At 45.5% G+C, this 26,235-nt stretch overlaps 1 protein-coding gene across 6 annotated transcripts in view; it reads right to left on the reverse strand.

Moving 5' to 3' along the window:
* GTF2I (general transcription factor IIi) overlaps positions 1–26,235 on the reverse strand; it is a 107,812-nt gene that overhangs the window by 6,202 nt on the left and 75,375 nt on the right. For all 6 annotated transcript variants that reach the window (XM_029949806.1, XM_029949803.1, XM_029949805.1 and 3 more), the window contains 15 exons: positions 25,901–25,959; positions 24,270–24,341; positions 20,015–20,198; positions 18,125–18,183; positions 12,238–12,309; positions 10,849–11,032; positions 10,131–10,189; positions 9,652–9,726; positions 6,125–6,226; positions 5,288–5,353; positions 4,472–4,655; positions 3,307–3,365; positions 2,707–2,787; positions 1,304–1,387; positions 771–954 (listed from right to left, as the gene is read on the reverse strand). In XM_029949806.1, coding sequence (XP_029805666.1) covers positions 771–954; positions 1,304–1,387; positions 2,707–2,787; positions 3,307–3,365; positions 4,472–4,655; positions 5,288–5,353; positions 6,125–6,226; positions 9,652–9,726; positions 10,131–10,189; positions 10,849–11,032; positions 12,238–12,309; positions 18,125–18,183; positions 20,015–20,198; positions 24,270–24,341; positions 25,901–25,959 — 1,524 coding nt within the window. The remainder of the gene's footprint in view (positions 1–770; positions 955–1,303; positions 1,388–2,706; positions 2,788–3,306; positions 3,366–4,471; positions 4,656–5,287; positions 5,354–6,124; positions 6,227–9,651; positions 9,727–10,130; positions 10,190–10,848; positions 11,033–12,237; positions 12,310–18,124; positions 18,184–20,014; positions 20,199–24,269; positions 24,342–25,900; positions 25,960–26,235) is intronic.

Consider the following 26,235-nt stretch of genomic DNA (forward strand, 5'->3'; position numbering starts at 1 on the left):
CAGACCTAAGCGATCTGTACCAGAGACAGTGGGAACTTGGCAATGAACTGACTGGGAGGATTTCGTGACCGCGAAGGCTCTGGGAGGTGGAAGAAGGGTAAAGACTGCATGGACGCTTGCTAGGGCCGACGGGAAAGAGGACATCTACTGTAAACATCCTGCGACGGGCACCCGGCAAGGAACGGAACTCCCGACAGGGCCAGTGAGGACGTATGATCATCGCTTCCACTCTGTGGATAAGGAGCTGACACTCTCAAAGGGGACAACTCGCGCGTTCACTGTGCAGACAAGGAAACAGAAAGACCTGGATGACTTGGGGTCAGACCCTGTCTGACCTGAGCCTGTGATGAGGGGCCTAAGACACAAGATGGCCAATTTTTTTCCTGTGATGGGCCAGACAGGCTTTGCAGACGACACTAAGTCCGTCCCGATGACGCAGTGTTACCCCCGTGACCTGAGAGCGACGGGAGGCACTGTGGGCACAAGTGCATCGGACGGTGTCTTAATATGACTTCATACCATGAACAGGCAGCGAGCTGGCTTTGGTCCACAGGCAATGGTTTGTTAACCCTTTGCCTTAAAAACCAGAGAATTAAAGTCAGCTCAGGGAGAAGAGAACCTCGCAGGAAACTATCTGAAGAATTCTACATGTTCATGACACTGCACGATGAGCTGGCCCCTTTTATTACCGAGGACTACACTCTGGGAGGCGACGGAGCCGCCTGGTCTTCCGGTTCACTCTACCGAACAAGCAGGGAACGCCCACTTACCTAATGACTGTGAATTTAATGAACTCGGCGGAATCTAAGATCCTCCTCATGGAGCTGATTTCCAGGTAACTGGGGGCTTTGAATGACACTCCGGGGGGCATGCCGTCCACCACCACACAGCCAGGGTTAATTGTGATTTTCCTGTAGGGAACCTTCACAGGGAAACCCATACCAATAGCTTCACCTACGACAAAACAGACAGCACAAAAGCACAGATTAACCTATCATCGTAGGAGCGGCTGAGAAGCACAGGACCCACATTTAAAGCCGGTCTCTGCTGTTAATGAAGGTTAATGCACACGTCAAACAACCCTATCTTTGAACCTCAGTTCTAGTCACTTCAATACCAACCTGATGGTCAAGAGTCTGACCTGGCTAAGGTTTCCTTAGGAAAGAACTTTAGAAAAACCCAAACACTGACTTTGAAAGCTTATTTCCTTGTGCAATGGAAAATAACAGCTAACTGAGCACAATCCAGTTGGGTAACGAAATGCCCTCGCTTCGTGCAAGCAGGACAAGCACACAGAACTCACCAAATTTCCGACTGAAGAGATCATTCACTTGTTCTCTGAGCTGTCTCGCTTTTTCAACTTTTGACAGCCTTTCATTATCGTCATCTAGAAAAGGTGAAAGGACAATCCTAGCTTAACAATGTAATTTAAAAAACTTGTTGTTTCTTTAGCATTTATTCATTTTTGAGAGAAAGACAGTGCGAGCAGGGGAGGGGTAGAGAGAGAGGGAGACACAGAATCGGAAGCAGGCTCCAGGCTCTGAGCTGTCAGCACAGAGCTTACGAGGTGCTCAAGTTCACACACTGTGAGATCATGACCTGAGCTGAAGTCAGATGTTTAACTGACTGAGCCACCCAGGTGCCCCAATAGTGCAATTTTAAAGTATTAAAAAAATTTTTTTTCTTGCTTTTATTTATTTAAAAAAAAAATTTAATGTTTTTAAATTTATTTTTGAGAGGCAGAGAGAGACAGTGTAAGCAAGGGAGAGTCAGAGAGAGAGGGAGACACAGAATCTGAAGCAGGCTCCAGGCTCTGAGCTAGCTGTCAACACAGAGCCCGATGCAGGGCTCGAACCCACGAACTACGAGATCATGACCTGAGCTGAAGCCAGACGCTTAACCGACCGAGCTACCCAGGCGCCCCTGTTTCTTTATTTTTAAGAGAGAGACAGAGACAGAATCTGAAGCAGCCTCCAGACTCTGAACTGTCAGCAGAGCCTGGCATGGGGCTCGAACCCCCGAACCAACCACAAGATCCTGACCTGAGCCAAAGTTGGACATTCAACCAACTGAGCCACCCAGGTGCCCCTAAGGTATTTTTAATGTCTATTTTATGATCGAGAAGGAAAGTGAGTGTGTAAGCTTGGGGTAGGGGCAACAAGCATCCCAAGCAGGCTCTGTGCTCTCAGCACAGAGCTCAACACGAGGCTCGATCACATGAACCGTGATCAAGATCAAGGTTCAAGTTCAAGATCAAGATCAGAGCTGGACGCTCAACCAACTGAGCCACCCTGGAGCCACACTAATGCAAGTTTAATTCCAAGTCAATTTTTAGGTGCCGAGTAAACTCGCTTTATGTTTTCAGAAGATGGAAGTATTTTACAATAATCAAGATTAAAATGATTTAAAAAAAAAAAAAGAAGCAAACTGAAAATGCTAAGCCTTTATTCTGATTATGAAGAGCGTCCCTTGCTCTTGTGCACAAATTTCCTAAACAAGATGCTACCTACTAGCTCATGCCACGTCCGGTAACCATCTAGAGCTTTCTGGAAAGGAACTAGCGGGGTGATGTGTTTGGATAGTGCTTTCTGCAGGGCAGGTGGGGGCGCAGTCCTGCACAGAGGGAGCGCCGGGAACCTGTATACGCTGAGTGAAAACCCGAAGAGGGGAAAACCCCACAAACAGATAAAGGAAGAGAAACCATACCTGGAATTGTCACCTGAATGATGTTAAGATCTTCAACACCGGATGCAGTAGTATTAACATTGGGCGATGAATTTATTTTTCCTTAAAATAGAAATATCGAATTAGAGTGTACACAAAATAGATTTAAATCATCTCTACTGATGTGCTTACAATCTAGACGTCACAAGATAGTATTTAACCCGACTTTATTCAACGTTTGTTCCTTTTTCTGGTGTATTTTGTCATTCTGTGATATGAAGCTTCTTGAAAGACTTTCTTCTGCTCACCGCCTTCTCTCTCTTGCTGGGATCAGTACAGCGTCAGACAGGCAGGGATTCTCATTCATTAAATAAACTCCAAATCAGAAACCAGTCACAACCCCACTTTATTTTCTCAAAGTAGGCTCCATGCCCAGCATGGAGCCCAACACGGGGCTCACACTAACTCACGACCCCCAGAACAAGACCTGAGCTGAGGTCAAGTGTCGGGCGGCTTGACCTGCTGAGCCTACCAGGCGCCCCTGGACCCCAACTTTTCACGAACTCTTTGGGTGTTACGGCAGCAGGTCACTGTTCTAAGGGGGCCTGCGAATGGCACGCTTCCCGCCGCGGGGACACTCACTTGGAGGGCTCTTCGAGGAGGGCGTGCTCTCCTTAATCGCAGTCTCAAACATCTCAGGCCTGAAACACCGAGAGAGAGAAAAAATACCATGCGTGCTAACGATCTGATAGGAAAACTTCAGAAATTAAAAAATTTTAAACCCACTTACTTTCTGTAAATACACATTCCAATTGTTAGGAATGGAAGAACAGTGCAACTAAAGGAACATCTACAAAAAGACTAATTATACTCATGATCCTAATGCTCACCATGCCCTCTTGAACTTAAATTAGCTGCTTCTTCCCAGGGATTCCACTATATCCAGGAAGGACCCGGTGCTAGACTGGAGAATGCAGACAGGGAGCAAGGCCGTCCGCGGGCAGCACGAGACCGTAAGCACAGGTCTCACTCTATGAAGTAGAAGCTGAGGCCTCAGCTACCTACTGCCAGACCTCTGCACACCACAAAGGGTGGCTACTGCACTTGGCGGTGTGAGCCTTGAGCTGGCCAACACTGCTCTGGCCCTCCAAACAAGTGTTAAAGTCACTTTAATTAATTTCAAATAATTAGTAGGCATCAATATGTATTTTTAAGTTCTAATTATTCCCTTCGATCTCAGTGGTGTTGGACTAATTCAGAGACCTCCAAGGCAAACAAATGTAAAACATTCTGTAAGCTGGAGGAATAACAGGGCTCCACAAAACTTAACTAATGCTTACCATCCAGCAGCATCGACTAGTAACATGCGAAAATTGGTAGATTTCAACAAAATTGCTACCCCTCTGGCAAACTAGAGCCCTCCTTCCCTATTTTAACCAATTATGGAAACCTTAAAAGATCCTCAGAGGTACAGCTGAAAGAGCTTTGGATCCTAGAGCTAATTTGGCCACAAAGGTAAATCGATGCACCAATCTGGCTGTGTTCTAGTACCAACTCGGTCTAGTTTCATCTGAATGTCCTTACTTTACTTTTTGAAGTTAAAAATATAAATAAATTTTTTTTTCAATTTTGAGAGAGAGAATGAGAGAGAGAGGAAGAGAGAGAGAATCCTAAGCGGCCTCCACATTCTGCAGGAATCCTGATACGGGGGGTTGATTTCATAAACTGTGAACTCTTGACATGAGATGAATTCTAGAGTTAAATACTTAACTGACTGAGCCACCCGGGAGCCCCTGAATGTCCTTACTTTTTAATGATAAACTTGATTTTGGCCTTGTTTCGGAGTATCTTTTCCAGCCTTGGGATGCCAAAAGTAGACGGTCGTCGGAACGGCACACCCTCAGGAAGGCCCTCCACATAGAAATCTTCTGGGAAAGACTCAAATAATGCAAACGGCACTTTCACAGCTTGCTTGAGGCCAAGAGCTTCGCCTGTAAAACACACACACGTTCCTCTTATTGCTCACATTTGCCACTTTCCTAAATTCATCCTGTTTCAGAAATGCCATTTTAAATTACATTTTGTAGATACTAAAATTCTTTTTTAAGAAAAATATTTTAATTATAGAAAAATAGGTTCAATTTTGCAGTGCTCAGAAAAATGGGAGAAATGATGGAATTCATACTTGTGAAACCCAAACACTTTCTTTAAGGTTTTTTTTCAGAGAGAGAGAGATAAAGAGAGAGAGAGTCAGTCGGAGCATGAGTGGAGGAGGGGCAGAGAAGGAAGGAGACAGAATCCAAAGCAGCTCCCGGCTGTGGGCTGTCAGCACAGAGCCCTACACGGGCGGGGCTCACACCCATGAACCATGAGAGCATGACCTGAGCCGATGTTGGAAACATAACCCACTAAGACACCCAGACGCCTGATGTGGGGCTCGGACTCATACTGTTGAGATCATGACCTGAGTCAAAATCAAGAGTTTGATGCTTAACCAACTGAACCACCCAGGCACCCCAATAACAGTAATATTCAAACACTGAACATTTTATTCTGTGCACATTCTTCTATTTGAGAAAGCTACTGTATATAACTTCATACTCATCTTTCACAATGACCTTACCGCATTTTTCATTGAAAAGATTTTCAACTTTCTGTTTTAGATCTGTAATCTTGGCATTCCAGGCCTCTGCAAGTGAAAAACAAGACACTTACTAGTAATACTTAACCAAAATACATCCATGCTCAGGCATTTCTCATCTTATTTTATTCTGTGTCTTTAAAAAGTACAAAATTAAAAAATACACAGGTTTTTAGTGTAGTCGGGGCTTGACAACTACTCTAATCCTACGTCATTAAACTGTTTTACTGTGTTACCAATACACTGGCCACAAATAACTAACATAGGCTAAAATAAAAAACAAATGAATACCAAGAAACCTTCCCCAAACCAATTATAACACCTACTACCTGCTAGTTATGATTCTACCCTGTAAATATTTTAGTGTTCATAATCCTCATAATCATCCCATGAGGCAGGAATATTATCCCCATTTTACAGATCTAGAAACTGAGGCACAGGAGTTAAGTAACTATTATAATGCCTCTAATAGCTATTATATACTGACTTACCAAATAGAATACAATTCACCTAGAAAAATAAAGTATTTTATTGTTTCCTTTTAGTTTTTTTAAAGTTTGTGTATTTATTTATAAGAAAAGCAACAGGGCTCATGAGTAAGGGGAGGGGAGGGGAGACAGAGAGAGGGAGACACAGACTCCGACACAAGCTCTAGGCTCTGAGCTCTCAGCAGTGTTCGACATGGGGCTCGAACTCACCAACCGTGAGTTCATGACCTGAGCTGAAGTCGGATATATAACTGACTGAGCCACCCAGGCGCCCTGATTGGTTCCTTTTGTTAAAAATGATAAAATTAAGAAAAAGAAATGTCATACTTACCAAAGGAAAACTCTCTCCCTCGAGGCTTGAAGGGAACATTAGAGCCATTAGTCTGGGTAGGGGCTCGAACCGTTGAGGTCTGAGGGCTGTTGTTATTAGGGCCTAAGGAAGAAGTAAAAGAAAACCCTGATCAATACACGCATTCACGCATGCGTGAGCACCGCCTGCGCTTTCTCTCGGACACATGCCTGAAACACAACGCTGAGCTCAAACAGCACACAGCACGGCACAATGAGACCAGGCACTGCGCACGGCGCCACGGCCCGCCCTCCACCTGCTACATTCAGTCCTCTTCGTCCCAAACATCATCCGCTTTCTGGAAGATCAGAGGTATCCTCACTTCTCTCCGTGCTTCCTCAGGCCCTTCTGGAGCCATCTAGCTGCGTCTGCTCCAGTGTCTTCCTTTGAACCCCTAAGCTTGGCCAGAGCCGCAGGCACGAATGTCTCACCAATCCGGGAAGCTCTCTTTTGGACTATCTAACTGACTCTGGGAACATCCTTTCTTTGAATTCTTGGTACAATTTTGAAACAATGTTACAGAAAACCACTTTCTTCCACTGAATAAAAGGAGGTTAGCTTAGGTTATTGTTATAAACTCCAGGCCCTGAGTCTTCTTTATGTGGGGTCCCTTAATGCTTAAATAATAAGCTGATTTTAATCTGAAGCCAGCCAGCAAATTTTAAACAGTAAAGAAAATAGCCAAAATAATGGGAAAATAAAAAGAAATTAAGTTTATTCAGATTTCTTTAGAAAATAGCCAGTATTCTAAAGACACAGCTCAAACTGAATTTCTCAATTTGCAGAAATACTGACATAGGCTCTGGACTTTCACCTAAATTACCCTTGTCTAGGCTTGTCTTCACATCAACGACTTCCGCTCAGTGAACAGTGTCTGCAGTGACAGTGCCACGGCTGAAGGTGCCCACGGTCACTGTCCCAAGCATACTCTGTGTTTTAACTAACTTAGTTTTCACAGTGATCATCGCCATGTCCACTTCATCCATGGAGAAACTGAGTCCTGGGAGCTACGTAAGTTTGGTCGGCCATGCGGCGGCCAAGGGGTGGAGTCTGGCTCCTCAGTCTCCACCACTGTGCGGTCTCTGATGTGCTGGCAGACAGGAACTTGAGCTTGTCCTTGATCTAAGCAATGGGTGGCCACAGCATGCGGGAGGCCCCTTCCACCTGCTGTACTTGGTCCAGACATACATGGCCTCAGAAAATCTTCACGAGTATCAGAGGAGATGATTGACTGGGAGACTCAAGATGAAATGTATCTGTGATTCTAAACTGTCAAGATGCAACATTTTACACTAATTATTTCAGAACTCATGAGTAAAGAGTAAAAACAACAGGGGCTTCTTCAAGAGGGCGAGGTGATGAAAGCCAAGGCCTCTGGGCTGGGCAGGGTCCAGCAGCTGGGTTTAGCCCGCAGGTGTGGCCACGCAGGGGCCATCAGCCCACTCTGTCACCACAGCCCTGCAACGGGCTACTGGGGGCACCCACCTCGTTCCTCTGCCTCTACTGGGTGCTCAGGAGACACATGTGGGCAGCGCACAGAACTGGGTTGATTCAAATAGCTCTTATCGCACATTAATGAAGCAGCAGTCAGGCTTCTGGTTAAGTGAAATAACACTGCACACCCAGCACAACAGCTACATTTAAAATAATGACAGTGTCAAGTACCGCAGTGATGTGCGTCAACTGGAATGCACATGTCCCCGGCATGAGTGTGAAACAAAAAAACCACTTTGGAAAATTGTTCAACAGTTTCAGAGAATGCTAACAACTCCCCAATTCTCAAATACTCCCTCAAGAGGAGAGTGTATGCCACACATTGTACACAAACATCACGGCATCGTTTTCAGACAAGGCTGGAAACAAACCCCATGTCCACTGACAAACGCGTCAACAACACATGGCGAACCTCCGCCACGGAGGGGCACCAAAATCGCTCCATAAAACGTAAATCTACAAGTGTTAGATGGAGAAAAAGCATCCCATCATAAAAAGAATAGACACTGTAGGATTCCATTTATAGAAGATTCCAGAGCAGGCGAAAGTATTCCATGGTGACAAAACAGCAGAGCAGTGATGGCTGGGGGGCTGGGCTGGGGAGGACTGGCTGCCGAGGAGCACAGGGGCAGGCCGGGGTGATGGCCACGTTCCAGAAGCTTAACTCAAGTAGTGGGACAAACATGTCTCTAAACACAAACTGTGCGATCACAATGGGTGCATTTTACTGGGTCGAAATTATACCTAATAAATTTATTTCTTAAAGTTAAACGCTCCTAAATAAGCACAATTTATTATTTAAAATAGAATATCAATATGGTGCAAAAAAAAAAATTATACCCACCTGCCTCCCACCCCCACCCCTAGCCATAAATTCGCCAAAAGTTCCTGGACACAGACACAGCTCTTTACTTAATAAATTGCCTTGAAACACTACATCTGCTTTTGCAGACAATGGGGACAGGCAAGGTTGACACAACATCTCCTCTGTACCTTGCCTTGTACGTACACCTAATCCCAGAAGCCCCATCGGTCACCTTGTACCCGTGAAAGAAGGGAGAAGAGGAAATCGAGAGGCCAGTCTATCTTCTGAGCTACTGAAGGGTAACCTGCCTTCAGAATTTCTTTCATGCACCTCCCTCTTTGTAAAATTACAGTTGGCGACAACAGAACACAATCTTAAAATTATCCCTGGTAACCTTACTTGTATAGACCTAGTCACATTAGCACATTACATTAACTCTTTGTTTCTCTATTTTTCTAACATGTAATTCATAACCAAGAGCTTACTTATACTTGTATTTTTAAGTAGCTTCCATGCCCAGCGTGGGGCTTGAACTCACGGCCCTGGGATCAACAGCTGCATGGTCTACCCAAGCCCCCAAGATAACAAAACGGGGGCGGAGGCTCCACTGCGTATGGCATACTATCAGCACAAAACTCGAGGTTGTGTGACAACAAAGAAGTATCCTAATAACATTAGCCCTTCTTTCTGTGTTAATTCCAGAGACGGCATGTGGTCGGCAGAGAACCATGTATACAGGGTCAAGTACTTAACACTGTGACGTTGCAAAGGTGAGTCCTGCACAGGCCGCATGGAAGTGGAGGAGTTAATCTGAAGATGTAGTAGGAAGTAGGAACTAGTTTAATCCAAGATACTGCGTGCTGTTTAAACCATCCCCCAACTCTTCACTGAAAAGAACAGGGAGAAAAAGGGAGGAGCAGAGAACCCTGCAGGCTCCTCACTGCACCCTTATTTATTACCAGGCAAGAAAAGCCTCTTAGGGATCTTGCTGCGGGCAGACTACAACGCGCGTCAAGAACACCAGGCACCCAGTTGGGAGATTCTCAATCAGAACGATTCCGAAATCTCACTTTATCACAGGCAGCTCTTCACACCTAAGCAGAGTTTTGTAAAAATTCACTTGTATAGAAACAAACTGTAACCAGAAGACTCGACGGACAGAACTAGTAAACTGGACAATCACCAGAAACCTGCCCCCGAGTGGCCTTACCTTCCACAGTGACCTCAATTTCAGGAACTTTTGAATTACTCCCAGGGCTTCGCGGTCTTTTTGGGGACTGCAAAGCTGCAAAATAATCACACGATTATTTCTGTGCACTGTACAAAAACCAATGCAGAGGGGATACTTTATAAAAGCAGAGTATTAACATTTATTACAGTCTGGATCTTTTCAAGGAAACCTAAAGAATTGGAAATTTAATCCTCCACACAAGTCTCAACAAAGCCGTGGACACACGAATGAAGGAGGAACACAAACATGAAATTTCCAATGAAATGTTAAAAAAAGGAAAAGGGGTGGTGGTGGTTAGGGGGAGGAGTTTGTTACATAAAATACCGGGGTGGGGGGGGGGTGGACAAACCGAAAGCCCCAAAAAGATACAGGCCAATGATTCTGTGTGACTTAGGTCATGTCAATAAAGAATGTTTCTGTGCGCTGAGGTATAATGAGGAGTATCTATCGTGCCTTACCTTTAGTGTTTATTTTGCTAGCCATTCCAGGCGGCAGGTAGGAGATAACTAGCTCAGGTCTGGAAAGAAAACCAAGAAGCATTACTAGAGGCAGTACACTACCGGGCTTCACAGACAAGAGCATTATCATGACCAGGGGGGTTTTTCTTATGAAGGCCATCATCATGTAATACAATTAATTCTGTCATTACGGACAAAAACATCCCTTGCATCGCTGCCACCCCATCCCCAGGGTGATCTGCTACTTGATTCTATGAAGAGTAAATGACTTCTTTCCTGAAAATGAAAATTCACTGACACCAGTGCAGTTGCTGCAACTGCGGAAACCCTGCAGACATGTAAATAAGGAACTTAATCATGGGAATTCAGCTGTCCACAAGCTGAATGAGGAATAGCAGAGCAGAAAAAAACTCTGCATCTTCATCCTCTGCTCAGTATTTAGGAGCACTGAGGGTCAAGCACAGTGTCTGACCAAGCTGAGCTCCACCCCTGTGAGGCAGGTTTTGGCATTCTCCTTGTCCTGATGGAGAAGACCAAGTACAGGTTAAGGGATGTGCAAAGGCAGCGGCCAATGCCAGGACTGCAGCTCAGAGCTGTGCCTTCCCATCATGGACTGTAAAGCCTTAGGTGTCACCTGTAGCCAGAAAAAACTTGAGCCAGAAACACAACATTACTGTTTTTAATTCCAGAAATGACTATATTGGCAAACCAAACTTACTTTTTAACAACAAACTTTATTTTATTGCTCCCACGGACAATCCTTTCAAGCCGTGGGATTCCAAACCAGGTAGGGCTTCGGAAGGGAATTCCTTCGGGCAGGCCTTCTACATAAAGGAACTCGGGGTTGGATTCGAACACAGGGTATGGTACTTTGACTGCCTCTGTGAGTCCAAGAGCTTGAGCTGCAGGTTAAGAGAACATAAAGTGCAGATTGTAACATCTTACAGACATTCTTTTATTTTTGTCTCTAATCTTAATAAGCTTTTTTAATAATAAAAGACCTTGATTTTATCGATGTATATTTTACGTACATTTTACTAATTTCAGGTGTACAACATAATTTGGTATTTGTACAAACTGCAAAATGATCACAAGAGGTCGAGCTAACATCCTGGCATTCTCAAATGTGTTATGTAAAAATTCCCTACCACCTAGCAATCTCCAATCAACAGATCTTTTTTTTCTTTTAATTCTTTATTTTTGAGAAACAGAGAGAGACAGCAGGAGCAGGCGAGGGTCAGAGAGAGAGAGAGAGAGAGACACAGAATCGGAAGCAGGCTCCAGGCTCTGAGCTAGCTGTCAGCACAGAGCCCAGTGCGGGGCTTGAACCCACGAATGCGAGATCTGACCTGAGCCGAAGCCGGATGCCCAACCAACTGAGCCACCCAGGCGCCTCCAGATCTTTTTTTAAAGGGGAGCCTTCACTCCATTATTGGAAGCATTCTGCATAGTATGTCGTGCAAAACTGAAGAATGGGCCTAAAATATAAGTACTTGTAAAAACATTTTAGCCCAAGTGATCTCTGTGCTCTGCGCAGACACGACTAGGGGCCACTTCGCACCCAAAGAGACAGGTCTGCCGTTGAAAGAAAAGCGCAGCATAGGATGCACCTAAGCAGAGCCCATCCAGTTACATCCGGGGCAGGGGCGGCAGATCCCAGATCCAGGCCACAGAACATTCGAGACAGGTACTACAATGATGGATGGGAGGCCCCCGGGGGACACTGCTGTCACTCCCACCCCTAACTTCCTTTTCCACAGCAGACACACCCAATCAACTGAAACCTTCTTGCTGAATCTACTCAGAATCCTCAAGATAGTGCTCAACAGCCCTCCCCAAATGTAAGCTGAAACAAACGAAGAGACTTATTAGCCACACGTGCGCAGGGTCCGCCGGACTCAAGTGCAGACCGTGGGGCGGAGACGTCCCCCAGCTCCTCCCGACCTCTCCCATTCGGACACACCACACACCTGAATCCGAGGGAAACGCAATAAACCCAGTTTCTGGGACGTTCCTTCTGTAGGTCCTGACGTGCTATAATTCATTCAGAACTGTGCCCCCTCACTTAGGTGTCTAAACTAAGACATAGCCACTGGGTTTTACTTACCAAATTTCAAATTAAAAATCTCTTCCACTTGCTTCCGTAGCTTGGTAATTCTGACGTTCCAATCTTCTTTGACTAGAAAGCAAAAATAAATGTAAGTAATGATGTTTCCTTCTTGGTGCAGACACACAACTAGGCTGGATGCTGCTCTGGCCAGTGATGGTCTTTTTTAAAAGACTGAGGAGTATCTCATACAACACCGGGTCAGTCTGGGGAGCACAATCCAGAAACACTCTTAATTCGATTTCATTAACGAAAACCTTGGGTCTTCGGGAGAAGGATTCCTGGGCCTCTCAAACAGCAGAAGAACTCCAGGAAGACGGAATTCAAGGATCAGCTCACACTGTCAGTACAGAACGTGTGTGGAAGAGTGCTCAGCGAGTGGTCTACGCGTGCCGCATCCTTGGAGACACAGCACGGGCCCCTGACAGGTCCGGGACCAGCCGGGTGCGGGTGCAGGCTTCCTATGCCAGGTTCAACCCAAACCGCTTCAATTGTATTTGCTTTCTATACAGACATTCCTTGTTTTATCAAATGGATGTGTAGCTAGAAATCCACAGAGCAAAGCTTCATTATTCACAGAAATAAACGGTAGGAATACACGTTAAAAGGATTAGGGAGATGTCACCAAACACATCTACAATCTGAGTTATTTCTTCACCCCTATTTACAAGACAACCAATCCCCTTAAAAAATTTTTTTTTGTTTTTAATTTTTATTTTAAGTAGGCTCCATACAGAACATGGGGCTCGAGATTCACACACTCCACTGACTGAGCCAGCCAGGTGCCCGGACAACCATCCTCTTTCAAATGTAAATAAAAATATAGGGGAAATGGGCCATTATGGAAGACACATAGGTAGTCACTTACTTGAACAAACACTCAGGGCTTATTTGGTGGAGCTGTGGGTGGAGAGAGCCTTGGAGGCAATGGAGGGTGACAGGAGGGGCTGGATAAAGAAAGGAGGGAAGGAGAGAGAGAGAGAGAGAGAGAGGGAGAGAGGGAGGGAGGGAGGGAGGGAGAGGAAGGGAGAAGAGTGGGGAAAGTAGTGAGCAAGCATCACATTCAGTGTGGAAGTGGTCTGTGTCTTCAGACAAAGGCAGTGGGAGATGCTGAGGAAGTTCTGGAAACACTGCTCAGGGTCGGTGGTTTTGGAAAACCTTCCAACAACACAGTTTACCCTTATTGTAAAAGTACTTTCAAACTGTTCCCTTAAGGGGCGCCTGGGTGGCTCAGTAGGTTAAGCCTCCAACTTCAGCTCAGGTCATGATCATGGTTGTGGGTTCAAGCTCCATGTCAGGCTCTGTGCTGACAGCTCAGAGCCTGGAGCCTGCTTCCAGTTCTGTGTCTCCCTCTCTCTCTGCCCCTCAACCTCTCATGCTCTGTCTCAAAAATAAATAAAAACATTAAAAACAAACTTCTTTTAAAATAAAACCTAGCATCTCAAGGGTTTAATATGGTGTGGCTCAACCATTCAGCCAGAGGATATAAGTTTGGTAAAAACCAAGTAATTTGAATTATTACTACCAAGACACCTAGACTCCCCTTCTCCAAGGTCAAGGGTTTCTGGTTCACCTACCCAGTTTCTGCCTCACCCAACACCTCCTTAGAACAGCTGGTAGGTAGCAAAAAAAAGAGAACTATGGGGCCAATATCCTTGATGAATACAGATGCAAAAATACTTAAGATACTAGCAAATCGAATCTAACAACATATATAAAGAATTATCCACCATGAACAAGTGGGATTCATTCCTGGGTTATAGGGCTGGTTCAGTATTTGCAAATCAATCAATCAATGTGATACATCACATTAACAACAACAAAAAAGATGAAAACCATATGATCCCATGGATAGATGCAGCAAAAGCATTTGACAAAATACAGCATTCTTTCTTAATAAAAACCCTCGAGAAAGTGGGGATAGAAGGAACTTACTTAAATATCATAAAGCCTTTTATGAAAAAACTGAGATCAGGAACACGACAGGGGTGTCCACTCTCACCACTGCTGTTTTACATAGTGCTGGAAGTCCTAGCATCAGCAATCAGACAACAAAAGGAAATAAAAGGCATCAAAATCAGCAAAGAGGAAGTCAAACTTCCACTTTTCACAGATGACACGATACTCTACATGGAAAACCTGACAGACTCCACCAGAAGCCTTCAGAACTGATCCATGAATTCAGCAAAGCTGCAGGGTACAAAATCAACGTACAGAAATCGGGTGCATTTTTATACACCAAAAATGAAGCAACAAAAAGAGAAATCAAGAAACTGATCCCATTCACAACTGCACCTAGGAATAAACCTCACCAAATATGTAAAAGATCTGTATGATGAAAACTACAGAAAACTTATAAAGGATATTGAAGAAGACAAAAAGAAATGGAAAAACATTCCGTGCTCATGGATCAGAAGAATAAACATTGTGAAAATGTCATTACCACCCAAAGCAATTTGCACATTCAATGCAGTCCCCATCAAAGTTGCACCAGCGTTCTTCTCAAAGCTAGAACTATACTAAAATTTATATGGAACCACAAAAGATCCCGAATGCCAAAGTAATACTGAGGAAGAGAACCAAAACGGGAGGCATCACAATCCCAGACTTTAGCCTCTACTACAAAGCTGTCATCATCAAGACAGTATGGTATTGGCACAAAAACAGACACAAAGACCAATGGACTAGAATAGAACTGGACCCACAAATGTATGGCCAATTAATCTCTGACAAAGCAGGAAAGAGTATCCAATGGAAAAAAGACAGCCTCTTTAACAGATGGCTCTCGGAGAACTGGACAGCAATATGCAAAAGAATGAAACTGGACCATTTTTGTACACCATACAAAAAATAAACTCAGAATGGATGAAGGACCTGAATGTGAGACGGGAAACCATGAAAACCTTAGAAGAAAGCAGGAAACAGCCTCCTTGACCTCAACCACAGCAATTTCTTACTCGACATATCCCCAAAGGCAAGTGAATCAAGAGCAAAAATGAACTATTGGGACCTCATCAAGATAAAAACTTCTGCACTGCAAAGGAAACAATTAATAAATCTAACAGGCAACCGACAGAATGGAAAGACAGTTGCAAATGACATGTCAGATAAAGGGCTAGTATCCAAAATCTGTAAGGAACTCACCAAATGCCACACCTAAAACCAAATAATCCAGCAAAGAAATGGGCAGAAGACATGAACAGACACTTCTCCAAAGAGGACATCCAGATGGCCAACAGACACATGAAATGATGCTCAGCATCACTCATCATCAGGGAAACACAAATCAAAACCACACTGAGATACCACCTCAACACGAGTCAGCGTGGCTAAAATGAACAGATCAAGAGACTATAGATGCTGGTGAGGGTGTGGAGAGATGGGCACCCTCTTACACTGTTGGTGCCAATGTAAACTGGTGCAGCCGCTCTGGAAAGCAGTGTGGAGGTTCCTCAAAAAATTAACACTAGAACTCTCCTATGATGCAGCAATAGCATTGCTATGAATTTACCCAAGGGATACAGAAGTGCTGATGCATAGGAGCACATGCACCCCAATGTTCATAGCAGCACTGTCAAAAATAGCCAAATCATGGAAAGAGCCTAAATGTCCATCACCTGATGACTGGATCAAGAAGATGTGGTTTATATATACAATGGAGTACTGCATGGCAATGAGAAAGAATGAAAAATGGCCATTTGTAGCAACATGGATGGACCTCCAGGGTGTCATGCTAAGTGAAATAAGTCAGGCGGAGAAGGGCAGATACCATATGTTTGCACTCATAGGTCTAACAGGAGATACTTAGCAGAGGACCATGGGGGAGGGGAAGGGAATAAAATAGTAGGGAAGAGGGAGGGAGGCAAACCATGAGAGACTCTTCAATACTGAGAATAAACTCAGGGCTGATGGGAGAGGAAGAGGGGAAAGGGGGTGATGGGCATGGAGGAGGGCACTTGTGGGGATGAGCACTGGGTGTTACATAATGGAAACCAACTGGACAATAAACTATAAAAGAGAAAAAAAATCTTCAAAAAAAAGAACAGCTGGTACCTAATGCAAAAAGATCTCTGAGTTACTCCCCGCAGGAATCAAGTGACCCTTTCCATTCTGCCCCTTCAAAGCTCAATTACCTGGCTAACTTCAGGACTTTCTCACACGTGACATGATGCAAATCTTTTACACAAGTGAGGGCAAAGTGCCCCCAGAGTGTGTTTAAGCCTGTAACTCTTATCGAATTTTGTGTCATTCCAAGAATTAAGTAGACCTCTGTAAAGGCAAAACTCTCTAATGACAAAACTTCTGTCACGTGATGGGACTGGACCTGGCCCAGTAAAAGCCCAGTGCTGGTTCACTGGCAGACATTGGACAACTTTAATGCTTCCCAAGGTCTCCTATGAGCGGTGGAAGGTCAAGTATTATTAATGATTCAGATCACCGAGATTTTTCTTTTGATGATAGGTTTTTCAACAACTATCTATGTCAGAAGACAACGGGTCAAGGAGTGCTGAAAACGGGAGCCCTCAGTCTGTGGTGTCGGGTACACACTGAACATCCTGAGGTTTGCGGTCACGGTCAGGATTGTTAAGAAGCGATCACAATAATCGTAACCCTGAATTTGACGTACACCTGGAGAAATGAATACTCGCACAGCGACTTCCATCATATTCACGCTAATCCACATTAATCCAGTTTGACTTTCGCGAATACTTTTCTTTCCATTACTTCTCTCAGCAAATCTCTAGGCCATCTCCAATCTTCAGGTCATTACCAATACTCTGTTTCTTTGCCTCAATCTGCACACTGAGGAGATCGTTGTGTGGATTCTGACACTCACTGATTACATTGTATCCCCCACAGATTCTGGGCACAGGAGAATTGCTTCCCTTGTGAGGTATTTCCCAAGCACTTTGCATGCCATTATAAACACAAATGGCTTCACAATCTCCCAGGCCTACAAGTGACCTTCACGAGTTGCCTCCAGGCACCCTCAGAGCTGAAGGATCAATTTTTGACTTTTATTAATTAATTAATTAATTGTTTTAAAAGACTTTTATTTTTAAGTAAACTCTACACCCAAAGTGGGACTCAAACTCACAACCTCAAGATCAAGAGTCACATGCTCCACTGATGGAGCCAGCCAGGCGCCCCTAAAGGATCTGTAGTTTGGTACAGACATCTTATACGCCATCTGACTGTAATGTTTACCAGAACAATTAGCTGGCCAAATTCAGAAACGTCCACAAGCTCCTGACAACAGAAGTCTGTAAGGCTGCAGAAGGTATGGGAGCTGGGGTCACTTTTTCCGGCCTTATGCAGTGGTAACCGAAACGATGGCAAAGAAATAAAGGCTGCCTTATGGCTCCAATGGAGAAAACAAAACCATTCACACAGCTGGGCCTGAGACCCCATAGTTTTGTCAGGCCGTGAGGTCAGCGCAGCTGCTTGAATCACTGCAGGTGCGTTGGGACAACAGGGGTCGTGGGAATAAAGAGAAAGGCCGGGCTCTGCACGGACGGCTACACCTGCCGCACGGACGGCTGAGTACTTCGAACGTGGCTCGCTGCAGTGGGATGTGCTCCCCGTGCAGTACAAACTCTTCATGTGTTTACTTACACGGGTTACAGCCGGATACACAGAGCTGGCTACTGGAAAATTCAAAATGACACAGGTGGCTTGCATTTGTGAGGTTCTACTGAACCCCACTGATCTAAACTCACAGCCGGACTCCCCAGGTTTGCATGGACAAATCAGGGAGTGCCACCAGTGAGAGTCCAGATACGATTTAGGGGAAGGGAGAAAAGACACCTACATCACTTTAAAAGATTGTCAAAAAGCTTAAAAAACACCCACCTAAGTTTTCAAAAGGAATTCACAACTCTCTTACCTGGGGTATTCGTTCTGGGCTGCGTGACCTCGGTGGTGCTGTGCGTCAGAAGCTCCGGCCTGTAAGAACGTGGTGCAGGTTAGTAACGAGAGCCCGCAGGGCCGGCTGGATGGCCCTCCCGATGCGGCTGTGCACTGCCGAAGATTTCCAACATGGATCAGTCTGCCTTCATTTCCAATGGGGGAAAGTCATTCTGTGGACTCAATTATTTTGAAAACAGCAATTTTCATAGCTTCAGGTATAGAACCTGTATGTCTTCAAAGGCATCCGACGTTCAACTATGCAAAACACTTGCGTTTTTGCCCAAAACAGTTCAACCTGCTGTTTCTAAACCCTCAGACGAACACCATAATACAGCTAGAGAAACTTACCCGCGTTCTCCCAAAGATCCCTCTCCCTTACCCGTTGCGACCCAGTGAGGACACAAAGGCCCAGGCCCCAGAGAGAAAGCTAGAGATACAGGTCCACTCCTGCCGCACCTTCTGCAGTAAAGACAGCCCTGCCGCACCCTCTCTCCCGCCCTCCAATCATCCATTCTGCTACCTCCAAACTCAAGCCAGAAGGATCCTTTTAAAATGGAAATCCAAATTATTATTTTTATTCACAATAACTTTTTAAGTTTTCAGTTATTTTTGACAGAAGGAAACAGAGTACGTGATCAAGCAAGCATGAGTGGGGGGGGGGAGCAGAGAGAGAAAAGGAGGATCCATCGTAGCCTCTGTGCTGACAGCGCAGAGCCCAACACGCAGCTCGAATCCACAAGCCAAGAGGTCATGGCCTGAGCCGAAATCGGATGCTTAACCAACTGAGCCACCCAGGTGCCCTTACTATTTTTATTTTTAAAGTAAGCTCTACACCCAACACTGGGCTGGAACTTCCAACTCTGAGATCAAGAGTTACATGCTATAACTGACTGAGCCCTACGCAGGAATCCCACCAAAATATTTAAAGTGGAACTGGCTTTAAACAGTTAAAAAAAAAATTTTTTTTTAATGTTTATTTTTGACAGAGAGACAGAGCACGAGTTGGGGAGGGACAGAGAGAGAGGGAGACCCAGAATCTGAAACAGGCTTCAGGCTCTGAGCTGTCAGCACACAGCCTGATCCTGGGCTCGAACTCACAAACTGCGAGATTGTGATCTGAGCCAAAGTCAGATGCTTAACCGACTGAGCCACCCAGGGGCCCCTAAGCCCTTTTAATTACTCCACTGACAGTGCAGGAGAGAAGGTCTCCACCCTCGTGCCCACGTCACCCTGGCTTACCATGCCACACCCACAAGGCACCACCAGGCCCACACAGAATGATGCAGTTATGTGACCCCTCCTCTACTTTTATTGGTCCTTTTATTAGAAGCCCCTTCCCTCTAGTCTTCATGCACAACTGTCCGATCCACCTGCCACCCTTACCTCCTCCCCCAGAGCACCCAGTATACCTTACTGCATGTATCTCTACAATAAGCCTCCCAAGGACAGGGTTTCCCATTGGAACCACTTTTGTCTCTCTGGTAGTTGCATGATGAATGAATCTAAATACAATACACCTGAAGTTTTAATATGGAGAGTAAGTCCATCTGAGAGAGAAACGAAAGACCCACTTTGATGAAAGTTATACTTTTTAAAAAAAAATTTTTTTAATGTTTTATTTATTTTTGATACAGAGAGAGACAGAGTATGAGAGGCGGAGGGTCAGAGAGAGAGGGAGACACAGAACCGGAAGCAGGCTCCAGGCTCTGAGCTAGCGGTCAGCACAGAGCCTGACGTGGGGCTCGAACCCACGAATGTGAGATCTGACCTGAGCCGAAGCCGGAGGCTTAACCGACTGAGCCACCCAGGCGCCCCATACATCTTTTCTTAAGGACATTACATTTGTTTCTGGAAATTACCATCTTACCTTTTAATAACAAACTTAATTCGATTGCCCACTTGAATGATTTTCTCCAGCCTCGGGATCCCATACCACGAGGGACTTCTAAAAGGAATGTTTTCGGGTAGTCCTTCCACGTAGAGGTCATTAGGATGTGCCTCGAATTTCTGGTAAGGCACAGCCTTGGCCTCCGAGCTCCCCAACGCCTCAGCTTTACAAAAGAGAAAACAATGCGGGAAACTCAGTTTCTGTGGACATCACAGGCGAGAAAGATCCAAAGCAAGGTACAGGTCAACTTTCTGAAAAGCAAAGTCAAGTCTGGAAACACACACACTAACTGCTGAAATAGACCCCACACAGCCAACACAAGCTGTAAGTGGCTCGTGATCGTGAGGTAAGTTTTGGTGGAATGGCGTCTCCTGATCCTAAGACAACCTTTGGTTACAGCGCTACGGTCCCATAAAAGAACTTTCAGTCTTGAGAGGTAAAAGGACAAGAATCCTACCACAGAGGGTAAAGAATGTAACTTCAGTACTACTTTTTCAAATATTTAGAGGGAGGCTTCTGCTACTTCATGTTCGGAGCAGGGGACCATCCGTTTCTAGCTCCAGAGCACAAAGTGATTTCAGGCTATACTTTTACTTGGTACCGCAACCGTGAGATCGATGTTCTTTACCCCTGAAACCACACGAGTGTGGCATTTTAAAAGGAAATAACTTCCTCAAGGACTTCACGGAACAGGAAATAAAAATAGCAAGCAGAGACTGGTTTAGATGAAAGGAAGCGTATCAACAAAAGCTAATGCACAAATCTTGTTTAGATCCAGATTCAAAGTAAGAACTTTTAAAGGTACTTTTCAGGTGAATGAGGGAATTCAAAAAAGGACTGGGCAGGAGCGGATACGAAGGAACAGCTAACTGTGTCAGGTGTGACGGTGACACTGTGGCTGTGGAAGACAATGAAGCACTACGCATGGAGGCACACTGAACACGACACAGATGACACAGGCCTGGGATGTGCTGTATAATGCTCCTAGTAAGGAAAGACAGGGCGAGAGGAACAGTGTGGGAAACTCTAAGACCCCTGAACCTGAGAAATAGCTATATGGGAACACACTGCACAGTTTTTCTACTTTTGAATAGGTGTAGAATTAGAATCTTAAAATATAAAAAGGATTCTGCTCTGAAAACACATCTGAACAGAGCTCTAATAGAAAGCCCTTCTCTTTCCTTATTTAATTAGCATCAATCAGAAGGGCTCAGAGAGAGTGTGCGCATGCAAGCTGGGGAGGGGCAGAGAAAGGTAGACAAAGACTCTGAAGCAGGCTCCGAGCTGACAGCACAGAGCCCGATGTGGGGCTTGAACTTCTGAACCGTGAGCCAAAGTTGGACACTTCACTGATTGAGCCATCCAGGGGTCCCTAGACCTTTTTGATATAAAAGCAAAGTATATATATTTGAAAAACCACACAAAATCATGATTGTTAAAAGAAACATTCCATTAAGAAATATGGTAAAGCTTTCACACTGAACCTGGGAGAAATCTAGCATATGATATGATATATAATAATAATTATTTGGTGAAATACATTAACAAAAAACTATGCTCGTAACTCTAACACACTTCCTGTGAAATAACAAAGACCCAAGTGCTGGACTGGAGACAGAAAGAGCAGAAGTTATGGGAGGGGACGGCCAGCTGCACGGGCTGGTGGTCAGTGAGGCCTCCTCCGCAGAAGGTACCAGTCCGCCTGGCTTCTGTTTCCCGTTTCTCCGGAGGCACTTAACGTCGTCGTGCATGGGAAGTGCTCACTTGCTGCTCTGTGGGGCACCCTTCCCTCATCTGGGGGACAGGGGACCCTCACTGCCTCCTGACCCACTGGGCTCTTAGCACCTGCAGCCTGGGCGTTCACAGGTGCCGGATGCCTAAAACAGATTATGCCGCCGGGGAGGGAAATTTTCAAGACATATGATGCTTGATACTTCTAGAAAGCATAAGCGTTCTTCTTTTCCCTTCGGGAACCTTAAATGAAGCAGCAAATCTCTCTCAAGTAGCTACAGTACCAGACTCACCTACGGCTGTTAGCAAAAACAGAAAGAGCCAGACTTACAGTTTATACTGTAATGACACATAAGTCCTTACCCATTTTCTTAACTCTGACACAACACCAAAGTCTGTTCCACTGGCCACTTTTCACGTAAGTACACGGGCTCGTCAACAGCCTCCTCCTTCTAGTCAGCTTGCCTGGCAAGCATCAATGGTGCTAACAGGCTTGGCCAGCTGTTTTCTCAAGCTCATCTTCCAGTCCCACACACGAGGGCAAAGGTTAAGCCTGTTTGTGCAGATACTCATGAACTATAAGGACACTATGATGGCTTCTCTAATGATGAACAATGTTCTTCATCTGATTCATTTTACTAAATGCCTTGGAAAATACACTGACTTTTTTAATTAAAAATTTTGTTCTTTTTGACGTTTTATTTATTTTTGAGAGACAGAGCATGCACAGTGGAGGGACAGAGAGAGAGACGGAGACAGAGAATCTAACACAGGCTCCAGGCTCCAAGCTGTCGGCACAGAGTCCGCCGAGGGGCTCGAATCCACAAACTGTGAGATCACGACCTGAGCCGAAGTCAAACGCTTAACTGACTGAGCCACCCAGGTGCCTCAGAAATATACTGACTTTTAAAGTGCTTAAGATTCTTTAGTTCCTAGCTCATTCACTGACTTCCAACCAGGTGTAAGAGGAGAGAACGCGTCACTGAGGTCCTGTATTCATGTTGGGTAGTCAAGGACACGGATGAGGAGGAAAAACTTAAATCCGAACTTGCCCCCAATGCCTTCAACTTTCAGGTAAACAGGAAGTATACGGATCCTTCACACAACACCTAATCAGGGACCGAAGTCTGTAGCTGCCATTTGAGCTGCACCCAAAGGCTGGCTTATCGGGCCTTTAAGACTCAGTGCCTGAAGCCCCTCTTGGAACCCGCGGGGCAAACACCCAGGAGTCTTGGCTTTTTTGTGGTAAAACGCAAATGGATTCTTCCACAGAACAGTTCTTGGGCCTGTGCCAGCTCCCCACCCCCACGCCCCTTTGCCATTCTTCTCAGGGATCAGACTCAGAGATTCGAACACATGCTGTCCGACCCAGAGGCTCAGCGACTTCTCATGGCCCTGGGTGCACTTGAGACAGCGTTACTCAGAACCTGTGCTCCGGCTCCAAGCACGGGTCCAGCGGTGGATGAGACACACAGGGTCCCGGCTGTCATTATCTGGGGTGCTGTAGAGGGAGGCTGAGGACAACACTGGTGCTGTGTGGAGGGAAAGCGTGATGAGGTATGGGGCACGGCAGATGGGTGACCCAGGGAAGACCCCGCCAGGGCAGCCACACTGAAACGGAACCGTACACGTAAAGGAGAAGCACGGAAAGATCTGAGGTGGCAGCGGAGCAGTCCTCCCCAGGAGGGCATGACCTTGGAAAACTAAAGGACAGGGAGATGGTCATTACCACTGATAGGAGGTGAGCAAGTCAGAAGGGCACATTAGAAGACAGGCAGGGTGGCCATCACCAAGGACTGATGGGCTTATTCCAAGAACAAAGGGAGGCCATGGAATGGAAAACAGGGAAGGGATAGGCTTCTATTTTTTGTTTTCAAAGAGACTAAAATCTAGCTGCTTGATGGTGCTGGCTTTCCCAGCTGAGGGACAGCAGCCCAAGAGGAGAGGTATGGATGTGAGACAGACTAAAAGGACAGTCAGCAGGAGGCCCTTGTGACCATCATGAAATCCAGGGTCACTCCTAGGGCTGCCACTGGAGGGACAGGCCACTGAGAGGTGGGACAGAGCAAAGGAGCAATCCTAGGGAACAAAAGATGCTGCAGCGACATATCAACCCAAGCACGGCCATGTGTTTTGGGGCGCAAGCCAGCAAGGCCGGGAAACCAGATGAAAACAGTGTGGGTCACTCTGAGGTTCCCAGTACCCAGCCCTCCAGTGACAGACTGTGACCGAAGGCCTGCTTTCCTACAAAAGGTCACAGCAAGATCTGCTCAGGGCCTGAAGAAGGACTCCAAGATGGCGAGATGCCCTGGGCTGTATCATCAATGCCGCGTGCAGGAGTCCATTGGGCAGGAGTTCAAGGGCTGTCCTCTCCCCTAAATAATCCCGATTCACCGATTACAAAAAGCAGATGGGAGTCATAGTCACTGTTTTACTTTCTAAAAGCAACACGGGGAAAATGTATTTTGTAATACAGTTTAGTTGTAGGGAAAATGTGACTTACCAAATTTTTTGCAGAAAAGCTGATCTACCATCTTTCGTAATTTAGTGATTCTGGCGTACCACTCTTCCTTCACTGCACGAGGAATAGAGACACAAATCTCAGACTGATGGAATTACTATGTCAGGTTAACTATTATTATTATAACTTAGGCAGTACTACTCTGTTCGATGATTTGCTTTTTTCTTTAATTTTTAAATTTTAAGTAGGCTCCATACCCAATGTGGGGGGTGGGGGGCTCAAACTCACAACCCTGAGTTTAAGAGCCGCACACTCCACCGACTGAGTCAGCCGGGCATCCCTGTTTTAAGATTACTTCTAGGAGCGCCTGGGTGGCTCGGTTGGTTAAGCCTCCGACTTCGGCTCAGGTCAGATCTCACGTTTGTGGGTTCGAGCCCTGCGTCAGGCTCTGTGCTGACAGCTAGCTCAGAGCCTGGAGCCTGTTTCAGATTCTGTGTCTCCTTCTCTCTCTGCCCTCCCCCTCTCATGCTCTGTCTCCCTCTGTATCAAAAATCAATAAAACATTAAAAAAATAAATTAAAAAAAATAAACTGATACTTTAAAAAAAAAGATTACTTCTAAGATTTCAGAATGTGTTTCTTTCTTTCTTTCTTTTAATTTTGTTTACTTTTGAGAGACAGAGAGGGACAGGGTGGGCAGGGGAGGGTCAGAGAGAGAGGGAGACACAGAATCTGAAGACAGGTTCCAGGCTCTGAGCTGGCTGTCAGCACAGAGCCCAACGCGGGGCTTGAACCCACGAACCTGAGATCATGACCTGAGCCGAAGCCGGACGCTTAATCGATTGAGCCACCCAGGCGGCCCCAGAATGTGTTTCTTAAAAACAGTGCTGACACTGAATAAAAAGAGTAAGAACGAATGAGAGTAAGAACGAATGAAACCATGAGAAAATGGAAACGAATCCCTGAGGAGTCACTTCACACAGGTTCTCTCACGTGTCCTGGTCACAGCCAGGGAACAGGGGGGCTCAGCTCACTCAGGAACAGCCTGCCGGTGAGCTGTGTGACCATGAATGTAGGGATGGGAGGACACCAGCAATCCTTCCGGCCTGTCGGCTGGGAGGGACCGGACTTCCGGTTTACCTCCCCACCCCGGGCCTCCAGAGCCAAAGTAAAAGGACCAACCATACTAGTACTGCCCCAGAAACACGGCTCACAAACTTCAGCGATGACAGCATCGCTCTGTGCTCTAAGAAGTAAACCCTTGCATGTAATGTGCATAATGACAAGTGAGGAGTCAGGTGACCAACACAGACTTGGTAACAACACACGGTCTGATACACTGTGCCACGTAACATGTTCACACCTCACAGGTGGACCAGGCACTGTCCCCTCAGTCTACCCAGTGTGGGGTGTCGCGCTTATTTATAATGGATGGTTAGAACAAACTGAGTGCTTCTTCTAGGTAGCAGAGAACAGTGTTTGCATGCTGTGTATTTCTTGTAGTAATGTTCTGAGTTGACACAGTTTTTATTTTTTAAAAAGTAATCTCTACACCTAATGTGGGTGTTGAAGTCAAGACCCGGAGATCAACAGTGGCATGCTCCACTGACTGAGCCCAGCCGGCCCCTCCACCCCAACACTGACACACAGCTTGAAAAAAGACTGGAGACCTACCTCCTGAAGCTGGTTTATCAAGCTGTAAGTCTTCACGTGTTGAATTCAGAAGTTCATGTCTGAAAGGTGAGAAAAAGTACTAAGTATTTACCAGGTAATATCTAGCAAAAGTAGTAACTACTAATACTTACTTGATACTCAGTCATGAAGGCCAGTTTTAAAAAAAGACAGACACTCTGGACTCTTGAGCACAATTAAACCTTAATTTTTGGAGATTTCCAGAGAGTAACAAACAAAATGGTAATTGCAAATTGTTTCATAAGGTGCTTTTTGGACCATGTGTCCTTCATTCACTTTCTGACCCAAAAGTACCTTTGGTGGCGTTTACGTTATAT

Source organism: Suricata suricatta, chromosome 8 (genome assembly GCF_006229205.1).
Source record: "Suricata suricatta isolate VVHF042 chromosome 8, meerkat_22Aug2017_6uvM2_HiC, whole genome shotgun sequence".
Taxonomy (NCBI): Eukaryota; Metazoa; Chordata; class Mammalia; order Carnivora; family Herpestidae; genus Suricata; species Suricata suricatta.